A 20,055-nucleotide genomic window follows, 5' to 3' on the forward strand; every position below is an offset into this window, starting at 1 on the left:
TCATGTGCTTATCCCATAACCCGTTTTCTCAAGTAACATCCCTATTTCTTATTAAATCTTGGCACCAAGCATAAGCAAATGCAGGAGATGTTTTTCTGTCCGCAGTAGACAAAGCCGGGTACTTCTGGCCCTTCACCATTTTCCCAAGGACTTTCTCCTAATACGGCTATTTTGTACTACGCTTCCCAACAGGCTCGCACACATAGGTGAAAGTATTAAATGATACAGTTTTGAATAAGAATTCTGGTGATATTTTATCCCTGGTTTATGTTAATGTATCTATACATTTATATAAAAGCAGGCCCACATGTTTAGTTGTATGGTTTGTGCACTGCACAATGGTACCCAGTTGGGGAGGAGGTTAGTACAGCCTAAGCCTGTGCTCAGCTTGTCACTGTATTGCCTTAGAAGGGTTGCATCTCTCACAACACACTTTTTTCCAATTTCTGAGTGAAAGGGGCTGTATAGGTTAGCAGCAATCCTGTTCATAGAAGGAAGTTTAGCAAAGCTGGGACTTTTTTTGTCATTAGTCTTAAATGATACTGCAGTAAATTTCTACTCCAAGTCTGGGTAGTTTACAAGCTTAAAAGCTAATAGTTTTTCTTTTCTTTTTTTCAAGAATGTATTTTTATTTATTTACTTGGCTTCTTCAGGTTCTAGTTGTGGCACATGGGATCTGTGTCGTATCACATGGGATCTTCTGTTGCAGCACACAGGCTCTCCGGTTGAGGAGCATGGGCTCAATAGTTGTGGCATGGGGGCTTAGTTGCTCCATGGCATGTGGGATCATCGCTCCCCAACCAGGGACCAAACTCATATCCCCTGCATTGCAAGGTGGATTCCTAACACTGGACCACCAGGGAAGTCCCTGCTTTTCAATTAAACATTCATGATCCATAAATACACAGCTTTCTTAACTTTAGGAGCTCTAGAGTAAATGCATGAACCTTCCAGCTTCACACATTGTAGGGGGACATATATATGTCAAGGGTCCTATCTTTGGCAATGACCAAAATACCTTAGAAGATGTAACACAAATTAGAATTTCCTATAACTCACCTAGTTTTCCAAATAACAGCTTTTCAAAATAGGCTTTCCTAGCCAAGTATGCATGAATTGATAGTTTCAATTGCTGCTGACCATAGCGTATTCTTCAGATAGCCCCATCTAGTGTGTCAGGAAGGGGCAGCCTTGCCTGGATCAACAGACGGATGCTAGCCAGAGGTAAACCAGGACCCTTACCTGACAGAACACAGTTTGGACTGTACTTTGTAAAAGGATGACAGAAAAGGAATTAAGACTGCTTCAATTCCACCTCTGAAGAGTACACGCTTTTCTAAAGCCACCTGGCCACACACACCCCCTACACAGATGCATGGTCATTTTATTTACTGGATTCTTATTACACTTACTCTGGGCTCAGTTCTGGAATGTTTGAGATATTTTTTTCACTTTTTTTTTTTTTTGCTTCAACCCTTTACTAAGATACAGAATGGATCTATCTGAATGACAGAGAAGTCAGAACCAGCCTAACTGGTTGGGTGACCTAGTCCCCAAATAAGGCTTGATTCTCAAAGGAAAATGTGGAGAAAGCATTAAAAAAGGATTTATTTCTTTTTTTATAGATTATTTTTTTAATATTTATTTTTGGCTGTGTTGGGTCTTAGTTGCAGCACGTGGGCTTCTCTCCAGTTGTATGTAAGCTTAGTTCCCCTGAGGCATGTGGGATCTTAGTTCCCTGACCAGGGATCAAACCAGAGTTCCCTGCACTGGATGGTGGATTTTTTTTTCTTTTTTTTTTTTTTTTTTGCTGCACTGGTTCTTCACTGCTGCAAGTGGGCTTTCTCTAGTTGTGGGGGTGAATAGTGGCTACTTTCTAGCTGCAGTGGCTTCTCTTATTGCAGGGCACAGGCTCTAGGGTGCATGGGCTTAGTTGCCCTGTGGCCTGTGGAATCTTCCCAGACCAGGGATCAAACCCGTGTCCCCTGCATTGGCAGGCAGATTCTTTACCATTAGACCACCAGGGAATTCCCTGATGATTTGTTTCTTGAGCACTATTATGTGGGGACCGGATGGCCCTGTGCAACCCAGTCAACAAACTTTGGAAAGCTGTGTCATGTTAGGTGCTAGGAGTACAGTGAATAAAACAGACACCCTGTGCTATGACACTTACGATCTAGTGTCTAATAAATAATCGTGCCAGTCATATTTGGGATGAGTGTCACAGAGGAAGGGTATAGGGAGCTCTGGGAGTGTGCCCTAGGAAACTGGAGAAGGGAAGACTTCCTCAAAGAAAGGGTGGAGAATGGACTAAAGGGAGCCAGTGTGGATGAAGGGACACCAGGTAGAAAGAGAATGTAGCCGTCTGAGTCAGAGATAATGGTGGGTGGGGTGCTAGAGATAGAAAAAAATCAAATATATCTGCGTCATACAGAAAGAAGCAGATTTGGGGGGAGTTACCATCAAATAAGTTTCGGATGTGTTGAGTTTGAAGTCCATGTGAGATGCATATCCTGTTGGAGAGCTTCAGTCAGTCAGTCAGTCAGTTCAGTCGCTCAGTCATTTTCGACTCTTTGCAACCCCATGAATTTGCAGCACGCCAGGCCTCCCTGTCCATCACCAACTTCCGGAGTTCACTCAAACTCATGTCCATCGAGTCGGTGATGCCATCCAGCCATCTCATTCTCTGTTGTCCCCTTCTCTTCCTGCTCCCAATCCCTCCCAGCATCAGGGTCTTTTCCAATGAGTCAACTCTTTGCATGAGGTGGCCAAAGTACTGGAGTTTCAGCTTCATCATCAGTCCTTCCAATGAACACCCAGGACTGATCTCCTTTAGGATGGCCTGGTTGGATCTCCTTGCAGTCCAAGGGACTCTCAAGAGTCTTCTCCAACACCACAGTTCAAAAGCATCAATTCTTCGGCACTCAGCTTTCTTCACAGTCCAACTCTCACATCCATACATGAAGGAACTTAAGGATTGTGAAAAATGTGGATCTGGAGGTCAGGTGAGAGATTTGGGATGAAGACATAAATTTGAGAATCAAAAGCACACATGGCATTTTGTTGTTGTTTTTTGGTTGCTCTGGGTCTTCAGTGCTGTGCGTAGGCTTTCTCAAATTGCGGTGCGTGAGGGCTACACTTTTTTGCAGAGCACAGGCTCTAGGCATACAAGTTACAGTAGCTGCAGTAGGCAGGCTCAGTAGTTGTGGCACACGGGCTTTAGTTGCTCCACAGCATGTGGAATCTTCCTGGACCAGGGATCGAACCCATGTCCCCTGCACTGGCAGGTGGATTCTTATTCACTGTGCCACCAGGGAATCCTACTATACATGGTATTTGAAGCTATGTGAGTGGATTACTCATGGAAGAGAGTCTCTGACTGAGTCCTAAAAACCAAACTATTTAAGGACTAGTTAAGAGGAATTTTGAACAACAAAGTCACCTCCAACCAAAGAGAATAATCAGTCACCTGAAGAGGAAGCCTAGGGTAAGCGTCTATGGTTGCCAGCAGCGGGGCTGGGTTCAGCTGTGGCTGTTGGCAGGGCTGGCGATGTGGTCCTTCCTGGGGAGTGGAGTGAAGTAACTGACGCAGCACTGCACTGAGGCAGCAGGCTCCATATTGGAGCCCATTGGCATTAGTCCCCACGGAGTGCTGTTACATATTTCATGTCCTTGTTGGTGTCTAAGAGCCTAGCTTAGGATCCCAGTCCTCTACCGAAAAGATGTCTGATTGTGTCCAAGTCACTTAAAACTAAATGTTGGATTATACATTTGTAAAATGTAGGACTGTCTTAAGGGTTAGTACCATGCTGTAGTATGAATCTTAATTATATTGGATTTCCTTCATAGGATCATTCCTGTAGGAGTGCCTGACCCAGGCCTGCCAGGGGTACCTTAAAGCTTCTGGACAGACCTGAGGACAGGGGTACCTGCCAGGGGTACCTTAAAGCTTCTCAACCTCTCTTCTGGATCCCTCTCCTACTGGCCAATTCAACGTGGAACAAGGGATCATCCAACTTTCCTCCCCTTCCTGGTCATCTGGCCCAGAGAACCTGTTTGTCTTAGAGGTGGGGACAGGTTCCTTTGCCTTATGCCACCTCAGTTTTTCAGACTAGGTGAGGCAGAATAAGCAATGGACCAAGACCTTTTATCCTAGATGAAAACAACCACCCATTGTAAAGGTGAGAGCTGAAAAGGAGTTCAGATTGCTTTAATTCTACCTCTGAACAATACCCCTCTCAGAAACCACTCTGCCACCACACCCAGTACATATATGTCATTAAGTTCCTCCCTGGCCCCTGGAGAACCTTCCTAGAAAGGTCATCACTGCCTATCCTAAAGTCTGTCCACTTTATTCCAATAAACTTACCCTCATTTAACTTTCTCCCCACTTCAATTCATCTCCAAACTTCTCAAAGGACATTTCTGCTAGAGAGAAAAAATGAGTTTTTAGGGAGCTTGAAGAAAATGAGTTAAAACTAAGTCATTGGGCCAACCTAGATGGCCAGTAAGTCACCAACCTATGAAGATACATCCCTGCCCAGTTCAGACCTGGGCCTCACCTCTCTCTCATGGGTCACTGTACCCCATCTCTGGGTTCCCTTCCTCCACTGTTTCCCTCTCTGGCATCCATACCACACAGGGGCTGCTACAATGGACTCTTGAAAACAGGTATGGACTTGTTAAAACTTCCAAAGGATCAAGTTAAAACTTGAGGTTCAAGGCCCCGTCTCAGGAATCTCTAATTTATCTTTGCATCCTCAGCTCCCAATATTTACTCTGCCAATCACATTAAACTTGGAATGTTCTGCAGCCATGTCCTGTTTATCCCCACCTCTGTACCTCTGCCCAGACTGCCCTCCCCCTCTACACTGCTCCTTATCTGCTGAAAAAACTCCTTATCACCCCAAAACCCACGTGGTAGGTTAAATGTGGTCACACATTTTTGGAACTTACATCTGGGCTGGTGTTGTGACTTGTTTTGACCAACTGAATGTGGTGAAAATGACACGATGCAAGTTCTGATGCCCAGGCCTCAGGAGGCCTGTAGCTTCCGCTGTGACGATCTTGGAACCCCGAGACCAACATGCCATGACAAAGCCTAGGACAAAAGAGTGCAGGGGAGCAAGGCCCAGTGCCCCATTTTCCAGCTTACACATTAGCTGAACTGAGCCATGTGAAAGACAGCCCAGGTGGGCCAACAAAAGAACCTCCCAGGCAATGCACAGAATCTTGAGAAATAAAAATACTGGTTGTTTTAAGCATTTGTTTAATGCTTGGGATAATTTGTTACGTAGCAGTAGATACAAAAACAGATACAATGCAGTTCTAATGTGAAGTAACCTCTGTCAAGTTTCCCAGTCAAGAACCTTCTTCAAGTGCTCCGGTGTGTTTTCTACATATCATATCACTTTATAGTCATTTTACTATCTGGCTTTCCCCAGATACACTGAGCTCTGAGGATGAGGTCCAAATCTGATTCAACCTCCCTCCTAACCACTCATGGTGCCAAGCTCAGTACCCTCAGATACCATGAATGTGTCTAGAAGGTATGCCTAGATGAACATTTTACATGCTTCTGCTGCTGCTAAGTCGCTTCAGTCGTGTCCAACTCTGTGCGACCCCATAGACGGCAGCCCACCAGGCTCCCCTGTCTCTGGGATTCTCCAGGCAAGAACACTGGAGTGGGTTGCCATTTCCTTCTCCAATGCATGAAAGTGAAAAGTCTCTCAGTTGTGCCTGACTCTTAGTGACCCCATAGACTGTAGCCCATCAGGCTCCGCCATCCATGGGATTTTCCAGGCAGGAGTACTGGAGTGCGGTGCCATTGCCTTCTCCGATTTTACATGCAAATTACTCAACAAAGATTTTTAAAGCACATCCTATATTAACAGAACAGGTCCTAGGCCCTGGAATTCCTCTCAGTCTAGCAGGAAAACTGCTCATTATAATACAGCTTTGAAGTGTTGCAGGCAAGTGTATTGCTGGGAGTGTACAAGGCAACTGGTGTGGGGGGGAGTCAAGAAAATCCCTAGAAGAAATGACGTTTAGCCTCATCATAAAGCGTAAGCAAGCTATTACTGTCGGAAGGAAGCTTGTAGGCATGTCCCCACCCTCTACCCACTTATTCAAGGGAAGAGGGATGCATGGATTGGTCAGGTTCACAAACACAGTCTGGGGGGTGGGGCCTCAGCTTGTGAACGAAAAAACAGGGTTTATGGTAGGTCCCAGTGAGAGAATCAGTTCCTAGGCAGGTTGATAAGGAGTCTAGGGGTCCCCAAGGAGAGAGGGGTCTGGAATTCTCAAGGAGGAAGAAAGGACAAACTTTTTTTCTTTCTCCACATTCCTTAGGATTATATAACAATAATGTATCCTGTCTAAGGACAGTCTTTGGATTAAACCTTCTGTTATCTTAAAATGTAAATTATGGGAGTAGACCTGGTCTTTACAAGGATGTAGCCTGCCTGAGGACAGTGTTATCTTAAAATGTAAATTATGGGAGTAGGTCTGATGAGGTTTTTACAACCTCCAGACATTCTTTGGATTATATAACTTCATTGTTAACACTAGCAAGCAGGTAGTCTTTTTGCCCCTTTCTGATGCCTATGTCAGAAGCTTTCTCTATCTCCTTTATACTTTAATAAAACTTTATTACACAAAAGCTCTGAGCGATCAAGCCTCGTCTCTGGCCCCGGATTGAATTCTTCTCCTCTGGAGGCCAAGAATCCCGGTGTCTTCGCGTGATTCAACAACAACCTTTCACCAGTTTGGGGATGACTCCTGTCTATTTCTTCTCTCTCAGACATTCAAGGTAAGATGGGGACTTGGACTTTTTCCTATTAACAAGGAGGTGCATTTTCTCCCCCTCCCTGCCCCACTCTCCTTAGAGTGCTAACCAAAGGGGGACCAAAGGAACAGGAACCAGGGCAAAGCCCCAGGGTTAGGGCTCCATGTTGGGCACTGGGGCCAAAAGTAATAAAAGGTGTGTTCACCTGCCGTATCTGTGATCCATATTCAGGAATACCTTGGGGTAGGGGGCTGGAGGAATCTATGTTCCAACCATCTGTCACTTGGCATCAAACCAGAAGAGAGAAAAACCAAAAGGAACTTCTCCTGTTCCTGGGAAAGTAAGGCAGAGAATCCCAGAAGAGGGAAAAAACAACAGAAACTTTTCTTGTTCCTGGGAAAATAAGGGAGAGAATCCCAGGTGGAGTGAAGAGAATTAAATGTGTGGAGCGAGAAAGGAGCATATAAAGAGGCTCGCAAAGGAATGCTATATACAGTCCTGCATGAGAAGGCTGGACCTAATTCACAAAAGATGACCTGCTTTGCCCCATAAACATTCCTGTGTTAGCCAACTGCTGACATTCCTAGGGTACTCACTGCATGCCAGGCATGGTTCTAAGCGCCTTACAGCAATTCATAATACCCTGGGAGGATTTATATCTCATATATCTTCTGTGACAAATAACTTGCCTAAGGTTGCCAAATGAGGAACCTGAGATTCAAAAATTTCAACTAAGTGGCAGGTCTGTCCTCTTTGACCATCTCTGCTACTCAGAAGCTGTGGTATCTATCAACGTTGATAGGACTTCCCTGGCAGTTCAGTAGTTAAGACTGCACTTCCAATGCAGGGGGTGCAGGTTCAATTCCTGGTTGGGAAACTAAGATCCCACATGCCTCATGGCACAGCCAGAAAATTAAAAATGAAAAAACAACAACAAAACTGTGATATAGGTTCTGTTGAGATGGACTTACCAGGAGGCTTCCTGCAGGAGGTGGTATTTGAAGGACAAGGGATCAGGGCCGGCAGAGGCTATGACAGCTTAAAAGTGTGGGGACTTCATGGTGCCTAGAAAAGTGGATGGGGAGTCGGGAGGAATGCAGGAAAAAGAATCACAGAGAACATCCCCAGAGCTTCACAATGTCAACATGCAAGAACAGAGCTCAGCAATCCAGTGCCACCCTTAGGAACAGAAACCGGCTCAACCTTTTCCCCAGTTTCCTATCAAAAAGTGGCTGAGATCCAGGCTCCTGAATCAACTTTACCAAAGCAAATACAGGTTAAGTGAGATAAGAATTACTGTTCATAGTCTACTATGTGAGACTATTCTCCTTTTAGAAACAGTTGTGGACAGGAAGAGGAGATAGAGAATGCTTTTTAATTATTTTCTAAAACACATTTGTATGGTACTCTAGCACTGACAGTATTATTTTCTTGCTCTAACTTTTACTGAGAGATGAATGTTAAATCTTCAACTTTTCAGAGGAGGAAACTGAAACCCAGAAAGTTTACACATTTATACAAAGTCACACAGCTAATGAAAGCTGGGATTCACGCCCAAGTTATTCAGACTCCAAATTCTGTCCTCATTCATTCTTTTACTCTTTCATTCATTGGGGGCAAAATGTATTGCATGCCCCAAATATGCCAAGCACAGGACTAGGCACTGAGCGTATTTTCATGATAAAATAGCTTATTTTCTGTTTCTCTTCTTTTAGTGCATTAAACACTGAAGCAGGAATCCATTAAGAGGAAACTGCATCTCGTATTTCTCATGGGAGTCAGTGATTACAGTTTTTTCAAGGTTTTCCCACTTTTATCTGTAGCTAACTCCTGCCACTATTTCATGGAACACCTGCTTTGTGCCCATCTTGGGCTGGACGTTGTGTATGGACTGTAATAACTAGGCGTGAGACTACAGTTTGGTCCAGTGATATTTACTATGTGCAAACAACTCAATCTGAAAATATTTACTGAGCACATTATCTGGGCAAAGTATTCATTCAATAATATTTATTGGTACCTCTGATAATCATAATAGCTAATATTTACTGAACACTTGAATCCTGTGGACAGAGGAGCCTGGTGGGCTGCTGTCCATAGCGTCACACAGAGTTGGACATGACTGAAGTGACTTAGCATGCATGCATGCATTGGAGAAGGAAATGGCAACCCACTCCAGTGTTCTTGCCTAGAGAATCCCAGGGATGGGGGAGCTTCATGGGCTGCCGTTTATGGGGTCACACAGAGTTGGACACGACTAAAGTGATTTAGCAGCAGCAGCAGTGTCATTTATATTTGTCCTGCCTTTCCATTCTTTTTTATTACCATCCTGATGGGGCTTCCCTGGTGGCTCAGATGGTAAAGCATCTGCCTACAATGCTGGAGACCTGGGTTTGTTCCCTGGATTGGGAAGCTCCCCTGGAGAAGGAAATGGCAACCCACTCCAGTATTCTTGCCTGGAAAATCCCTTGGAGAGAGGAGCCTGGTGGGCTACAGTCCATGGGGTCACAAAGAGTCGGACACGACTGAGCGACTTCACTTCACTTCACTTCAAATACAGATAAGGCTGTTGTGATCTGGGATTTGTCCTGAGGTGTCCCCAGGAAGACAGGGCTTGAGGTTCACTCAGGCAAGGCAGGGGATACACAGAGGAGAGGGCCTGACCTGGTATGTGTGGGGAAAAGAAAATAACACCAGCAGGTAGAAATAGAAAGAGGTGGGGCTGGAGGATGAAGAGGGTAAAGAACAGGTGCCATTCACTGACTTGCTAGTTCATGCTCATTTAATGCTCTAGACTACCCTGCAAGGGAGGAGCTACCAACCTTTTGGTAGAGAGGAGAACACTCAGCGCTAGAGATCTGAAATGACTTGTTCAAGATGATACAGGTAAGTGGTAATGACTGAATTCTAACCTGAGTCTGAGTCCAGGACTGTCACCTCATGCCTCCTTGACTCTGGTGGCAAGGAGGGAAATAGATCACAGAGGGTCAGGGCTCAACAAGGTAGAGAGGAGGGAACAGGCCTGGAGAGACTGATGCAGTTTCAACAAGGTGTAGAAAGTAGGTATAAGCTGAGGGTGGGGTAGACACTCAGGGTATTTACTTGGAGCAAGTGAGCAGAAAGGCTCCAGTGATTGAAGTGGATTCCCGGGGAAGACAAAGGCTTTGACGACTTGATGAGTCCGCCCGGCCTACACGAGTGACAACCAGAGGTAGATGTCAGGAGGTAAAAGATACACAGATTTGAATGTCAGAAAACTCTAGGCTGTGGGAGATGGGAAAAGCTTCAGTACACTTTTCTACCTTCTTAACAACAAAGTTGAGAAGGGGCTGGTTCTGGGAGAGACGTGACGGGAAGGGCGTCATTCATCTGATTCAAAGACGACTCCAGGCTCACTTTGACTCGGTTCCCCCCACAGATGGCTTTTCCCTGCCGCAAGTTCCTGAAACCCAAGATCCTGACCTGCCTTCTAGCGGGTTTGAGTTTCTCGATCCTGCATCACTGGTTCCTCAGAGACCCCAGGTTTCAACAGAAGCAGAGGTCGGATGGGTCCCTGCAGGTGACCCACGTGGCCCCTGCTGCCATGTCGCCGTCCAGCCCAGGGCCTCCGTGCGTGGCCAACGCCTCAGCGAACGCCACGGCCGACTTCGAGAAGCTGCCTGAGCGCATCCAAGACTTCCTGCGGTACCGCCACTGCCGCCACTTCCCGCTGCTCTGGGACGCGCCGGCCAAGTGTAGGGGCAGCCGCGGGCCCTTCCTGCTGCTGGCCGTGAAGTCGGCGCCGGCCAACTTCGAGCGGCGCGAGCTCATCCGCCGCACGTGGGGGCAGGAGCGCAGCTACGGCGGGCGGCCGGTGCGCCGCCTCTTCCTGCTGGGCACCCCCGCACCCGAGGACGCAGAGCGCGCAGAGCAGCTGGCGGAGCTGGCCGCGCTGGAGGCGCGCGAGCACGGCGACGTGCTGCAGTGGGCCTTCACTGACACCTTCCTCAACCTCACGCTCAAGCAAGTGCACCTGCTCGACTGGCTGGAGGCCCGCTGCCCGCACGCGCGCTTCCTTCTCAGCGGCGACGACGACGTCTTCGTGCACACGGCCAACGTGCTCCGCTTCCTGGAAGCAAAGTCGCCCGACCGCCACCTCTTCGCCGGGCAGCTCATGAGCGGCTCTGTGCCCATCCGTGAGAGCTGGAGCAAGTACTTCGTGCCCCCGCAGCTCTTCCCCGGGTCGGTCTACCCGGTGTACTGCAGCGGCGGCGGCTTCCTCCTGTCCCGCTACACGGTCAAGGCCCTGCGCCAGGCCGCCCGCCACACCCCGCTCTTCCCCATCGATGATGCCTACATGGGCATGTGTCTGGAGCGCGTCGGCCTGAAGCCCAGCGGCCACGAGGGCATCCGGCCTTTCGGCGTGCAGCTGCCCGGCGCCCGGCAGCCCTCCTTCGACCCCTGCATGTACCGCGAGCTGCTGCTGGTGCACCGCTTCGCGCCCTATGAGATGCTGCTCATGTGGAAGGCGCTGCACAACCCAGGGCTGAGCTGTCACCGGGGGCACAGGGTCTCTTGAGGCTGGGAGGTCAGTGTGGGGCTGCCGTGGGGGTTAGTCATGAGGAAACTAGGAAAGGCAGTGACTGGGGAATCTGGGAAGACAGTATTGAGAAAGCCTTTGGAAGGTCAATGTTAAGGGGCTGTGTTTGGGGAATGGGGCGTCTGATCAGTAAGCCTGAAGGACAGTGAGTAGGGAGTGACCTGGGAGAGACCCGCGTTCCATTCCTGGGTCGGGAGGATCCCCTGGAGGAGGACATGGCAACCTTCTTCAGTATTCTTGCCTGGAGAATCCCATGGACAGAGGAGCCTGGTGGGCCATGGTCCATACAGTCGCAAAGAATCGAACACAACTGAAGTCACTCACAGACACACAAGGGCAACCAGAGTCTGTTGTGAACTGAACCTCCATTGGGCGGGAGGGGAGGGGTGGTCAGTAACCAGACTCTGAGGATCAGGCTACTTCCAGGAGCTGCCAAGTTGTTGGCAAAGTACAAAAATCAAGAAAACAGATTGAGAATGAGGCAGAAATGTGTGCTGTCGAGGTCCCAACTATGTAAGATGGACAAGAAGGACTGAGCTGCAAGGAAGAAAGCCTGGATGAGAAGCCAGGAGCCTGGCCTGATGCCTTCCCTGCCTTCGGGAGGAGGGCCAGTCTTCCCCACTGGCGGACTCCCTCTGGCATAACTGTGTACTTTGTCACTTGGTCGGGCCCTCTCCTGGCCCTGCATCTTTGCAAGCTTTGATCCCTTTACTGGAAATGTCCACCAGCCATCACTGTCCAGGTCTCCTGTATGGATGAGGAGGCTGCAAGGGGCGGGGGAGCTGTCCCCCAAACTCTGTTACCCGCTTCCTCCTGGGCACGCACCTAGACTATACTTCTCAGACTCCCTTGAAGTAAGTTGTGGGCATGTGACCAGCCTGTCTTCATGGCTGTGCATAGTTGTGAAGAAGACCCCTCCTGAACCCCCGCCTCACCTCTGCTCACTTTCTCCTTCCCCCAGACTGGCACATGGATGAGCCTATAACCTTGCAGATGCCTGGGTTCCTCAACCTTGGCACAATTGCCGTTTTGAGTTCTTTGCCATAAAGGGCTGTCCTGTGCATTGGAGAACATTTAGTCATATCCCTGTCCCCTGCCTACTAGATGCCAGCATCACACCCCAAGTTATAACAACCAAAAATATCTCTGAAGTTTGCCACATGTACCCTGGTGAGTGGGGCTTCTCTGGTGGCTCAGATGGTAAAGAATCTGCCTGCAATGTCTGTGTTCAGTCCCTGGGATGGGGAGATCCTCTGGAGAAGGAAACGGCTACCCACTCCAGTATTCTGGCCTGGAGATTTCCATGGACAGAGGAGCCTTACAGGCTACAGTCCATGGAGTTGCAAAGAATTGGACATGGCTGAGCGACTTTCACTTTCACCGTGGTGAGCAAAGTCACCTCTAGTGTGAACCGCTGACCTAGAGGAAGGCAGAGAAACAAGAGGGCTTCCCAGTTCACTGCAGAGAGCAGGGGTGCTTATGGACTAACCTGGAATACTCAGCTCAAACTGCTGAGAAGAACAAAATAAACTTTTATGTTTTCTGAGCCTCCTGGGTTTTGTTGACACTTTGTTAGGGCAACCTTGGTAACATAGTGTGTCCTCTCTGATTCCTGTTTCTACCACACTGGTTGCTCCCAGAGGGAGGGACCATGTCTGAATCATGTCCAGTGATAACCCATGGAGGGAGGCCTGGCATCCTGCCGGCTCACTCTTGGCTTGGGAGGTGGAAGGAGCAGGAGGAAGAGGCACTGTCCAAGCAGCCTTTCTGCAGTCCTGGACGTGGATCCCCAGGAGCCATGGCCACTTGTCCCTTGCCGGCCTTGCTTCTGAGCAGAGTCTGGCTCATAGTAAGTACTTCCTAAATGCTTTAGGGGTGAAAAAATGAATGGATGGTGCCCATCTGTCCCAATGGTATGAACTGTATCCATCAGGACAGTGTATTAGTTTCCTATCGCGGCTGTAAATTGCACGGATTTGAGGGCTTAAAGACACATACATTGTTATTATCTAATAGTCCTACATATCAGAAATCCAAAATGAGTCTTGTTGGGCTAAAAGTCAAGGTGTCAGGCCTGCATTCCTTCTGGAAGGTTCCAGGGCAGAATTTGTTCCCCTGCCTCTTCTAACTTCTAGAGACTGCCCACATTCCTTGGTTTGGGGCTTCCTTCCATCTCCAGAGGCAGCAGTCACATCACTCTGACCTCTGCTTCCCTTGGACCCATGTCCTCTGACTCCTGCCTCCCCTTTCATTTATAAAGACTCTTGTGATCACACAGGGTCTGCCTGGATAATCCAAAATTATCTTTCTGTCTTAAAGTCCACCAATCAGCAACCTTCATTAATTCCTTTTTTTCCATGTAACCTAACATATCCATAGGTTTCAGGGATTAGGGCCTAGACATTTTTTTTGGCGGGGACATTATTTCACTTAACCATCAGCCAGTCAGTTGGTCAGTTCAGTCGCTCAGTCGTGTCTGACTCTTTGCGACCCCAAGGACTGCAGCACGCCTGGCCTCCCTGTCCATCACCAACTCCCAGAGTTTACTCAAACTCATGTCCATTGAGTCGGTGATGCCATCCAACCATTTCATCCTCTGTCGTCCCCTTCTTCTCCTGCCTTCAGTCTTTCCCAGCATCAGGGTCTTTTCAGATGAGTCAGTTCTTCCAATCAGGTGGCCAAAGTATTGGAGTTTCAGCTTCAGCATCAGTCCTTCCAATGAATATTCAGGATTGATTTCCTTTAGGATGGACTGGTTGGATCTCCTTGCAGTCCAAGGGACTCTCAAGAGTCTTCTCCAGCACCACAGTTCAAAAGCATCAATTCTTCAGCACTTAGCTGTCTTTATAGTCCAACTCTCACATCCATACATGACTACTGGAGAAACCATAGCTTTGACTAGACAGACCTTTGTTGGTAAAGTAATGTCTCTGCTTTTTAATATGCTGTCTAGATTGGTAATAACTTTTCTTCCAAGGAGCAAGTGTCTTTTAATTTCATGGCTGCAGCCACCATCTGCAGTGATTTTGGAGGACCCCCCCCCCAATAAAGTCTGTCACTGTTTCTACTGTTTCCCCATTTATTTGTCATGAAGTGATGGGACCAGATGCCATGATCTCAGTTTTCTGAATGTTGAGTTTTAAGGCAACTTTTTCACTCTCCTCTTTTACTTTCATCAAGAGGCTATTTAGTTCTTCTTCATTTTCTGCCATAAAGGTTGTGTCATCTGCATAGCTGAGGTTGTCACTTACCATGGTGTCCAATAAATATTTGTTGAAAAAATGAACAATAATGAAATAATGAACAAAAATTAATAAGTTAATAAATGTGCTTCCTTCACACTGCTACTAAATCGTGTCCAACTCTGTGTGACCCCATAGATGGCAGCCCACCAGGCTCCCCCGTCCCTGGGATTCTCCAGGCAAGAACACTGGAGTGGGTTGCTGTTTCCTTCTCCAGTGCATGAAAGTGAAAAGTGAAAGTGAAGTCGCTCATTCATGTCCGACTTTTAGCGACCCCATGGACTGCAGCCTACCAGGCTCCTCTGTCCATGGGATTTTCCAGGCAAGAGTACTGGAATACAGACCTCCCTAATATGAACTCTCATTCTGGTCAGTTGAGTATCATTAACACTGAATTCTCTTCCCACTTATCAAGTGCTTTCAGTTCAGTTCAGTTCAGTCGTTCAGTTGTGTCCAACCCTTTGCAACCCCTTGAACCGCAGCACGCCAGGCCTCCCTGTCCATCACCAACTCTCGGAGTCCACCCAAACCCATGTCCATTGAGTTGGTGATGCCATCCAACCATCTCATCTTCTGTCGTCCCCTTCTTCTCCTGCCTTCAGTCTTTCCCAGCATCAGGGTCTTTTCCAATGAGTCAGCGCTTCGCATCAGGTGGCCAAAGTATTGGAGCTCCAGCTTCAACATCAGTCCTTCCAGTGAACACCCAGGGCTGATCTCCTTTAGGATGGACTGGTTGGATCTCCTTGCAGTCGAAGGGACTGTCAAGAGTCTTCTCCAACACCACAGTTGAAAAGCACCAATTCTTCAGCACTTAGCTTTTTTTATAGTCCAACTCTCACATCCATACATGACTACTGGAAAAACCATAGCCTTGATTAGATGGACCTTTGTTGACAAAGTAATGTCTCTGCTTTTTAATATGCTGTCTAGGTTGGTCATAACTTTTCTTCCAAGGAGCAAGCGTCTTTTAATTTCATGGCTGCAGCTACCATCTGCAGTGATTTTGGAGACCCCTCCCCCCAAAATAAAGTCTGTCACTGTTTCTACTTTTTCCCCATTTATTTGCCATGAAGTGATGGGACCGGATGCCATGATCTTAGTTTTCTGAATGTTGAGCTTTAAGCCAACTTTTTCACTCTCCTTTTTCACTTTTATCAAGAGGCTCTTTAACAGACAAAAAAAAAAAAAAAAAAAAAAACAAGAATCCTGAAGCCAGGAGAGGACATCTCTGCATCTTTGGAAAAGTCTGAATTCTGTGCTTTGACAACTTCCTCCCATTTCCCTGACAGTCAGGTAGATTATCCCCACTTCATGGATAAAGAGATTAAGAGTCCGGGACCTCACAGCTCAGAAGGATCGGAACGCCTCATTTATAGGACTACTTTGTCACTTCGGGTCCTGGTCACCCCCTCTCGGAAGCTGAGCTGCTCACACACCAGGCCCAGCGAAGGCCCAGGGCACAATCAGCCCTGGTTCCTCTTGATGTCACCTATTTCCCTCCCCTCACCTGGCCCTGATCACCCCGTCCCCACAAAGCCTGCCTGCCTCATAGGGCTCTTTAGAGATCCGCAGCCGCCAGGGGGCGCGCCCTGCACACGATTTCCTCGCGGTGGCGGCGGCTGGTCCTTGGATCGGGTAATTCTGGGCCCCAGGAGTCCGCGTTCCCACCTCCCTTCACTAGGCTAGCCTAGCTGACAAGAACCCCACGAGTAAGGAAAATGATACGCCTGCCTCACTAACAAACACAGATGCAAAATTCTACATGAAATGCTAGTACACAATGTGGCAATATGTAAAAAGGATGACATAGCACTTAGACGGATTTATCCCAGAAATGTGAGGTGGGCCTAGCATTAGAAAAGGAATCAGAATATATGGATAAAAAAGAAATATCCGTCAATGTGGTACATCACATCAAGATAAATATGAATCAGATGTTGGGCGAGTGGGGGGGATTTTTTGATAAAATTCAGCATCCTTTTGTGATTTAAAGAAAATCTTAGTGAAATATGGAAGCATTTCCTTTGAGTCTGAAAAGACTGCATGTGCCCATCATCACCACTGTTCAACTGTCCAAGGCTTGAGAGCACAGCAAGGTAAGGTAAAGGCTTAAAATGATAATGAGGTAATTCCCTGGCGGTCCACTAATTAGGCCTCTGTCCTTTCACTGCAGAGGAGTGGGCAAAAAAAATTTTTTTTAATGATAATGACTTGAAAAAAAATTATCAAAACTTCAGAGGTTTGTAACCCTATTAGATCCCATTTCCCCATAAAATTAATGCTGTACACCCTATCCTGAAATTAAATTCTTTTATAGTATTTTCAAAAAATGAATATAATTCTTTCATTGTAATATAAAATGTCAATAAAATAAATAATATGTATTATGATGTGTAAATTCTTGGGCACAACAAATCCCTTACAAATTTTCAAATCTCCCTCTAGGGGGCAGTACACCTCATTGAGAAACAGCCTACTTTAGAAAACCCACCAAAACACACAAATCCTAGTTGATTGATTAATTTTAAAATGTGGCAATTGTTCCAGTGCAAAATCAATGTACAAAAATCAATTTAACTTCTATATAGTAACAAGCAATCAGGGGAAGTCATTTTATAAAAGTACCATTTATAGTAGAAATAAAAATACAAAAGTGAAAGTCACTCAGTCATGTTCAGCTCTTTGCGACCTCATGGACTGTCCATGGAATCTCCAGGCCAGAATACCTGAGTGCGTAGCCTTTCCCTTCTCCAAGGGATCTTCCCAACCCAGGGATCAAACCCAGATCTCCCACATTGCAGACGGATTCTTTACCAGCTGAGCCACAAGGGATGCCCCAATAAGCAATCAGGAAAAGTCATTTTGTAAAAGTACCATTTATAGTAGAAATAAAAATACACCTAGGACTGAATCTAAAAGTGATGCAGTTAAGATATTTTTAAAATATATATGTCAAGGCTGTATACTGTCACCCTGCTTATTTAACTTATATGCAGAGTACATCATGCAAAATGCCCGGGTGGATGAAACACAAGCTGGAATCAAGATTGCCCCGAGAAATATCAATAACCTCAGATATGCAGATAACACCACACTTATGGCTGAAAGCGAAGAGGAATTAGAGTTTCTTGATTAAGGCGAAAGAGGAAAGTGAAAAAGCTGGCTTAAAACTCAAGATTCAAAAAATCATGGCATCTGGTCCCATCACTTCATGGCAAATAGATAGGGGAACAATGGAAACAGTGACAGACTTTATTTTCTTGAGCTTCAAAAATCACTGCAGATGGTGGTTGCAGCCATGAAATTAAAAGACGCTTGCTCCTGGGAACAAAAGCTATGACCAACCTAGACAGCATATTAAAAAGCAGAGACATTACTTTACCAACAAAGGTCCATCTAGTCCAAGCTACGATTTTTGCAGTAGTCATGTAAGGATGTGAGAGTTGGACTATAAAGAAAGCTGAGTGTAGAAGAATTGATGTTTTCAAACTGTGGTGTTGGAGAAGACTCTTGAGAGTCCCTTGGACAGCAAGATCAAATTAGTCAATCCTAAAGAAAATCAGTCTGAATATTCATTGGAAGGACTGATGCTGAAGCTGAAACTCCAATACTTTGGCCACCTGATTGGAAGAACTGACTCATCTGAAAAGACCCTGATGCTGGGAAAGATTGAAGGCAGGAAGAGAAGAGAACAAAAGAGGATGAAATGGTTGGATGGCATCACTGACCTGATACGACTTGATGGACAAGAGTTTGAGCGAGCTCCGGGAGCTGGTGATGGAGAGGGAAGCCTGGTGTGCTGCAGTCCATGGGGTCTCAAAGAGTCAGATACGACTGAGTGACTGAAATGAACTGACTGAGTGTTTATTTATTTACTTTTGGTTGCACTAGGTCTTCTTTGCTGCGAGAGGGCTTTCTCTAGTTGCAGCGAGCAAGAGCTACTCTTCATTGTTTTGCATGGGTTTCTTGTTGTGATGGCTTCTTTTGTTACGAGCACAGACTCTAGGCCCAGGCTTCAGTACTTGCAGAATGTGGGCTCAGTAGTTGGGGCACAAGAGCCTAGTTGCTATTTGCCATGTGGAATCTTACCAGACCTGGGATCAAACCCATGTCCCCTGCATTAGCAGGCAGATTCTTATCCACCAGGTAAGTCCTAAACATCTTAATTAACGTACAGAGATAGCATGTTACAAAGCACCTCCAAGCCCCTGAATTCCTCGTATCTTCACCCCGTCCAGGGAACAGGGATTATTATCATTCCTATTGGGCAGATGTGGAGACTGAGGCCCAGGTAAATGAATGACCTGCCCAAAGTCACCAAGTCTGCCCTGACTACGGCCCCAGGCACCATGCTGGACAGCCACCAAACCCAGAGCTGAAGCAGTTGCCTAAAGAGGCAAACAGCACCACCGTCGCCTCACCCAGCCACAGCTATAACATCATTTGTGTAAAATCTCCTCAGTCTTACCCATCTCAGCTGCACTTGGGAGCAGGAGGTGAAGGTTGAACTCAAAGGAAAGGCCCCACTTCAGTTTTCCCCACCCAATGCCACACCTGCCCCATCCCTCATACCTGGAAGAAAAGAGCAAACAATGATTAGGGGGGAGGCAGGAGTCCGAGCCCGAGAGCCCTCCCAGCTCCCACCCCCAGTGGAAAGGAAAGCGGACTGGGAAGGAGCAGTGGCTGCAGCATCGCACCGCAGGTCTGAGGTAGTGAGGGCTCCAGGCCCAGCCTCAGCCCAGAGATAGTTCAGTTCTAAGGCGGGAACGCCCAGCGGTCTGAACGGTAGGTGCCCTTTGTCTGCCCTGGGCCCTGAGGGGCGCCCCTCCCCTCGCTGCCTTAGGGGAAGGAGGACTCCGCCCCTCAAGGCTGGGCTCTGCGCGGAGCCTGGAGCCAGGAGAGTAGAACCCAGAGCTTTGAAGGGGCCGCCTGCTGCTCACCAGGCGGCGTTCCCTCTTCCCCGCCTCGAGGAGGGGGTGGCGGGGGTGGAGGGGAGGGGCCGTGGGGGAGGGGCGCGGTGGGGTGAGGGTGGGGGGTTTGGGGCTACCAATCTCTTAGCCTTGAATCAACGTTATGATAATTTTTAAAGCTGGCCTGTCTCCAACCTGGGCCGGGTCATTTACAGGATGGTTCGGTAGTGATGATGACGCTCTTCTGCCCTCCAGCCAGACTCAGCCTGGCCTTGGAGTAACAAACAGGCCCACTGACCTGTTTTCCCAGTAGAAGAGCAGTCTTTCCAGGCTCGTTCTCATACTCCCAAGAACACAGAAACGATGTCAGTTTTTAAAATGTCATTTTGTTTGTTTGTTTGTTTTTCCTTTACTCCTGGTGTCAAGTGTTTGGAGCTATAGGTAAGAGATTGGATGTGTGTTCTAGAAAGTTCATTTGGCTGTGGGACAAGGGATCTGAGGGGCAGGAAGGGTCCTGGGGGGAGTGAGGAGGTGATG

At 47.3% G+C, this 20,055-nt stretch overlaps 1 protein-coding gene across 2 annotated transcripts; it reads left to right on the plus strand.

The window, feature by feature from the left end:
* The first annotated feature begins 5,094 nt into the window (after positions 1 to 5,094).
* On the plus strand, positions 5,095 to 16,992 carry B3GNT6 (UDP-GlcNAc:betaGal beta-1,3-N-acetylglucosaminyltransferase 6). 2 transcript variants are annotated; one of them, XM_024975506.2, is made up of 3 exons: positions 5,095 to 6,811; positions 9,582 to 9,673; positions 10,206 to 16,992. In XM_024975506.2, exons 2-3 carry the CDS (start codon positions 9,665 to 9,667, stop codon positions 11,343 to 11,345), a joined length of 1,149 nt encoding a protein of 382 aa, XP_024831274.1. In that variant the 5' UTR covers positions 5,095 to 6,811; positions 9,582 to 9,664; the 3' UTR covers positions 11,346 to 16,992.
* The last annotated feature ends 3,063 nt before the right edge of the window (positions 16,993 to 20,055 follow it).

Source organism: Bos taurus, chromosome 15 (genome assembly GCF_002263795.3).
Source record: "Bos taurus isolate L1 Dominette 01449 registration number 42190680 breed Hereford chromosome 15, ARS-UCD2.0, whole genome shotgun sequence".
Lineage (NCBI taxonomy): Eukaryota > Metazoa > Chordata > Mammalia > Artiodactyla > Bovidae > Bos > Bos taurus.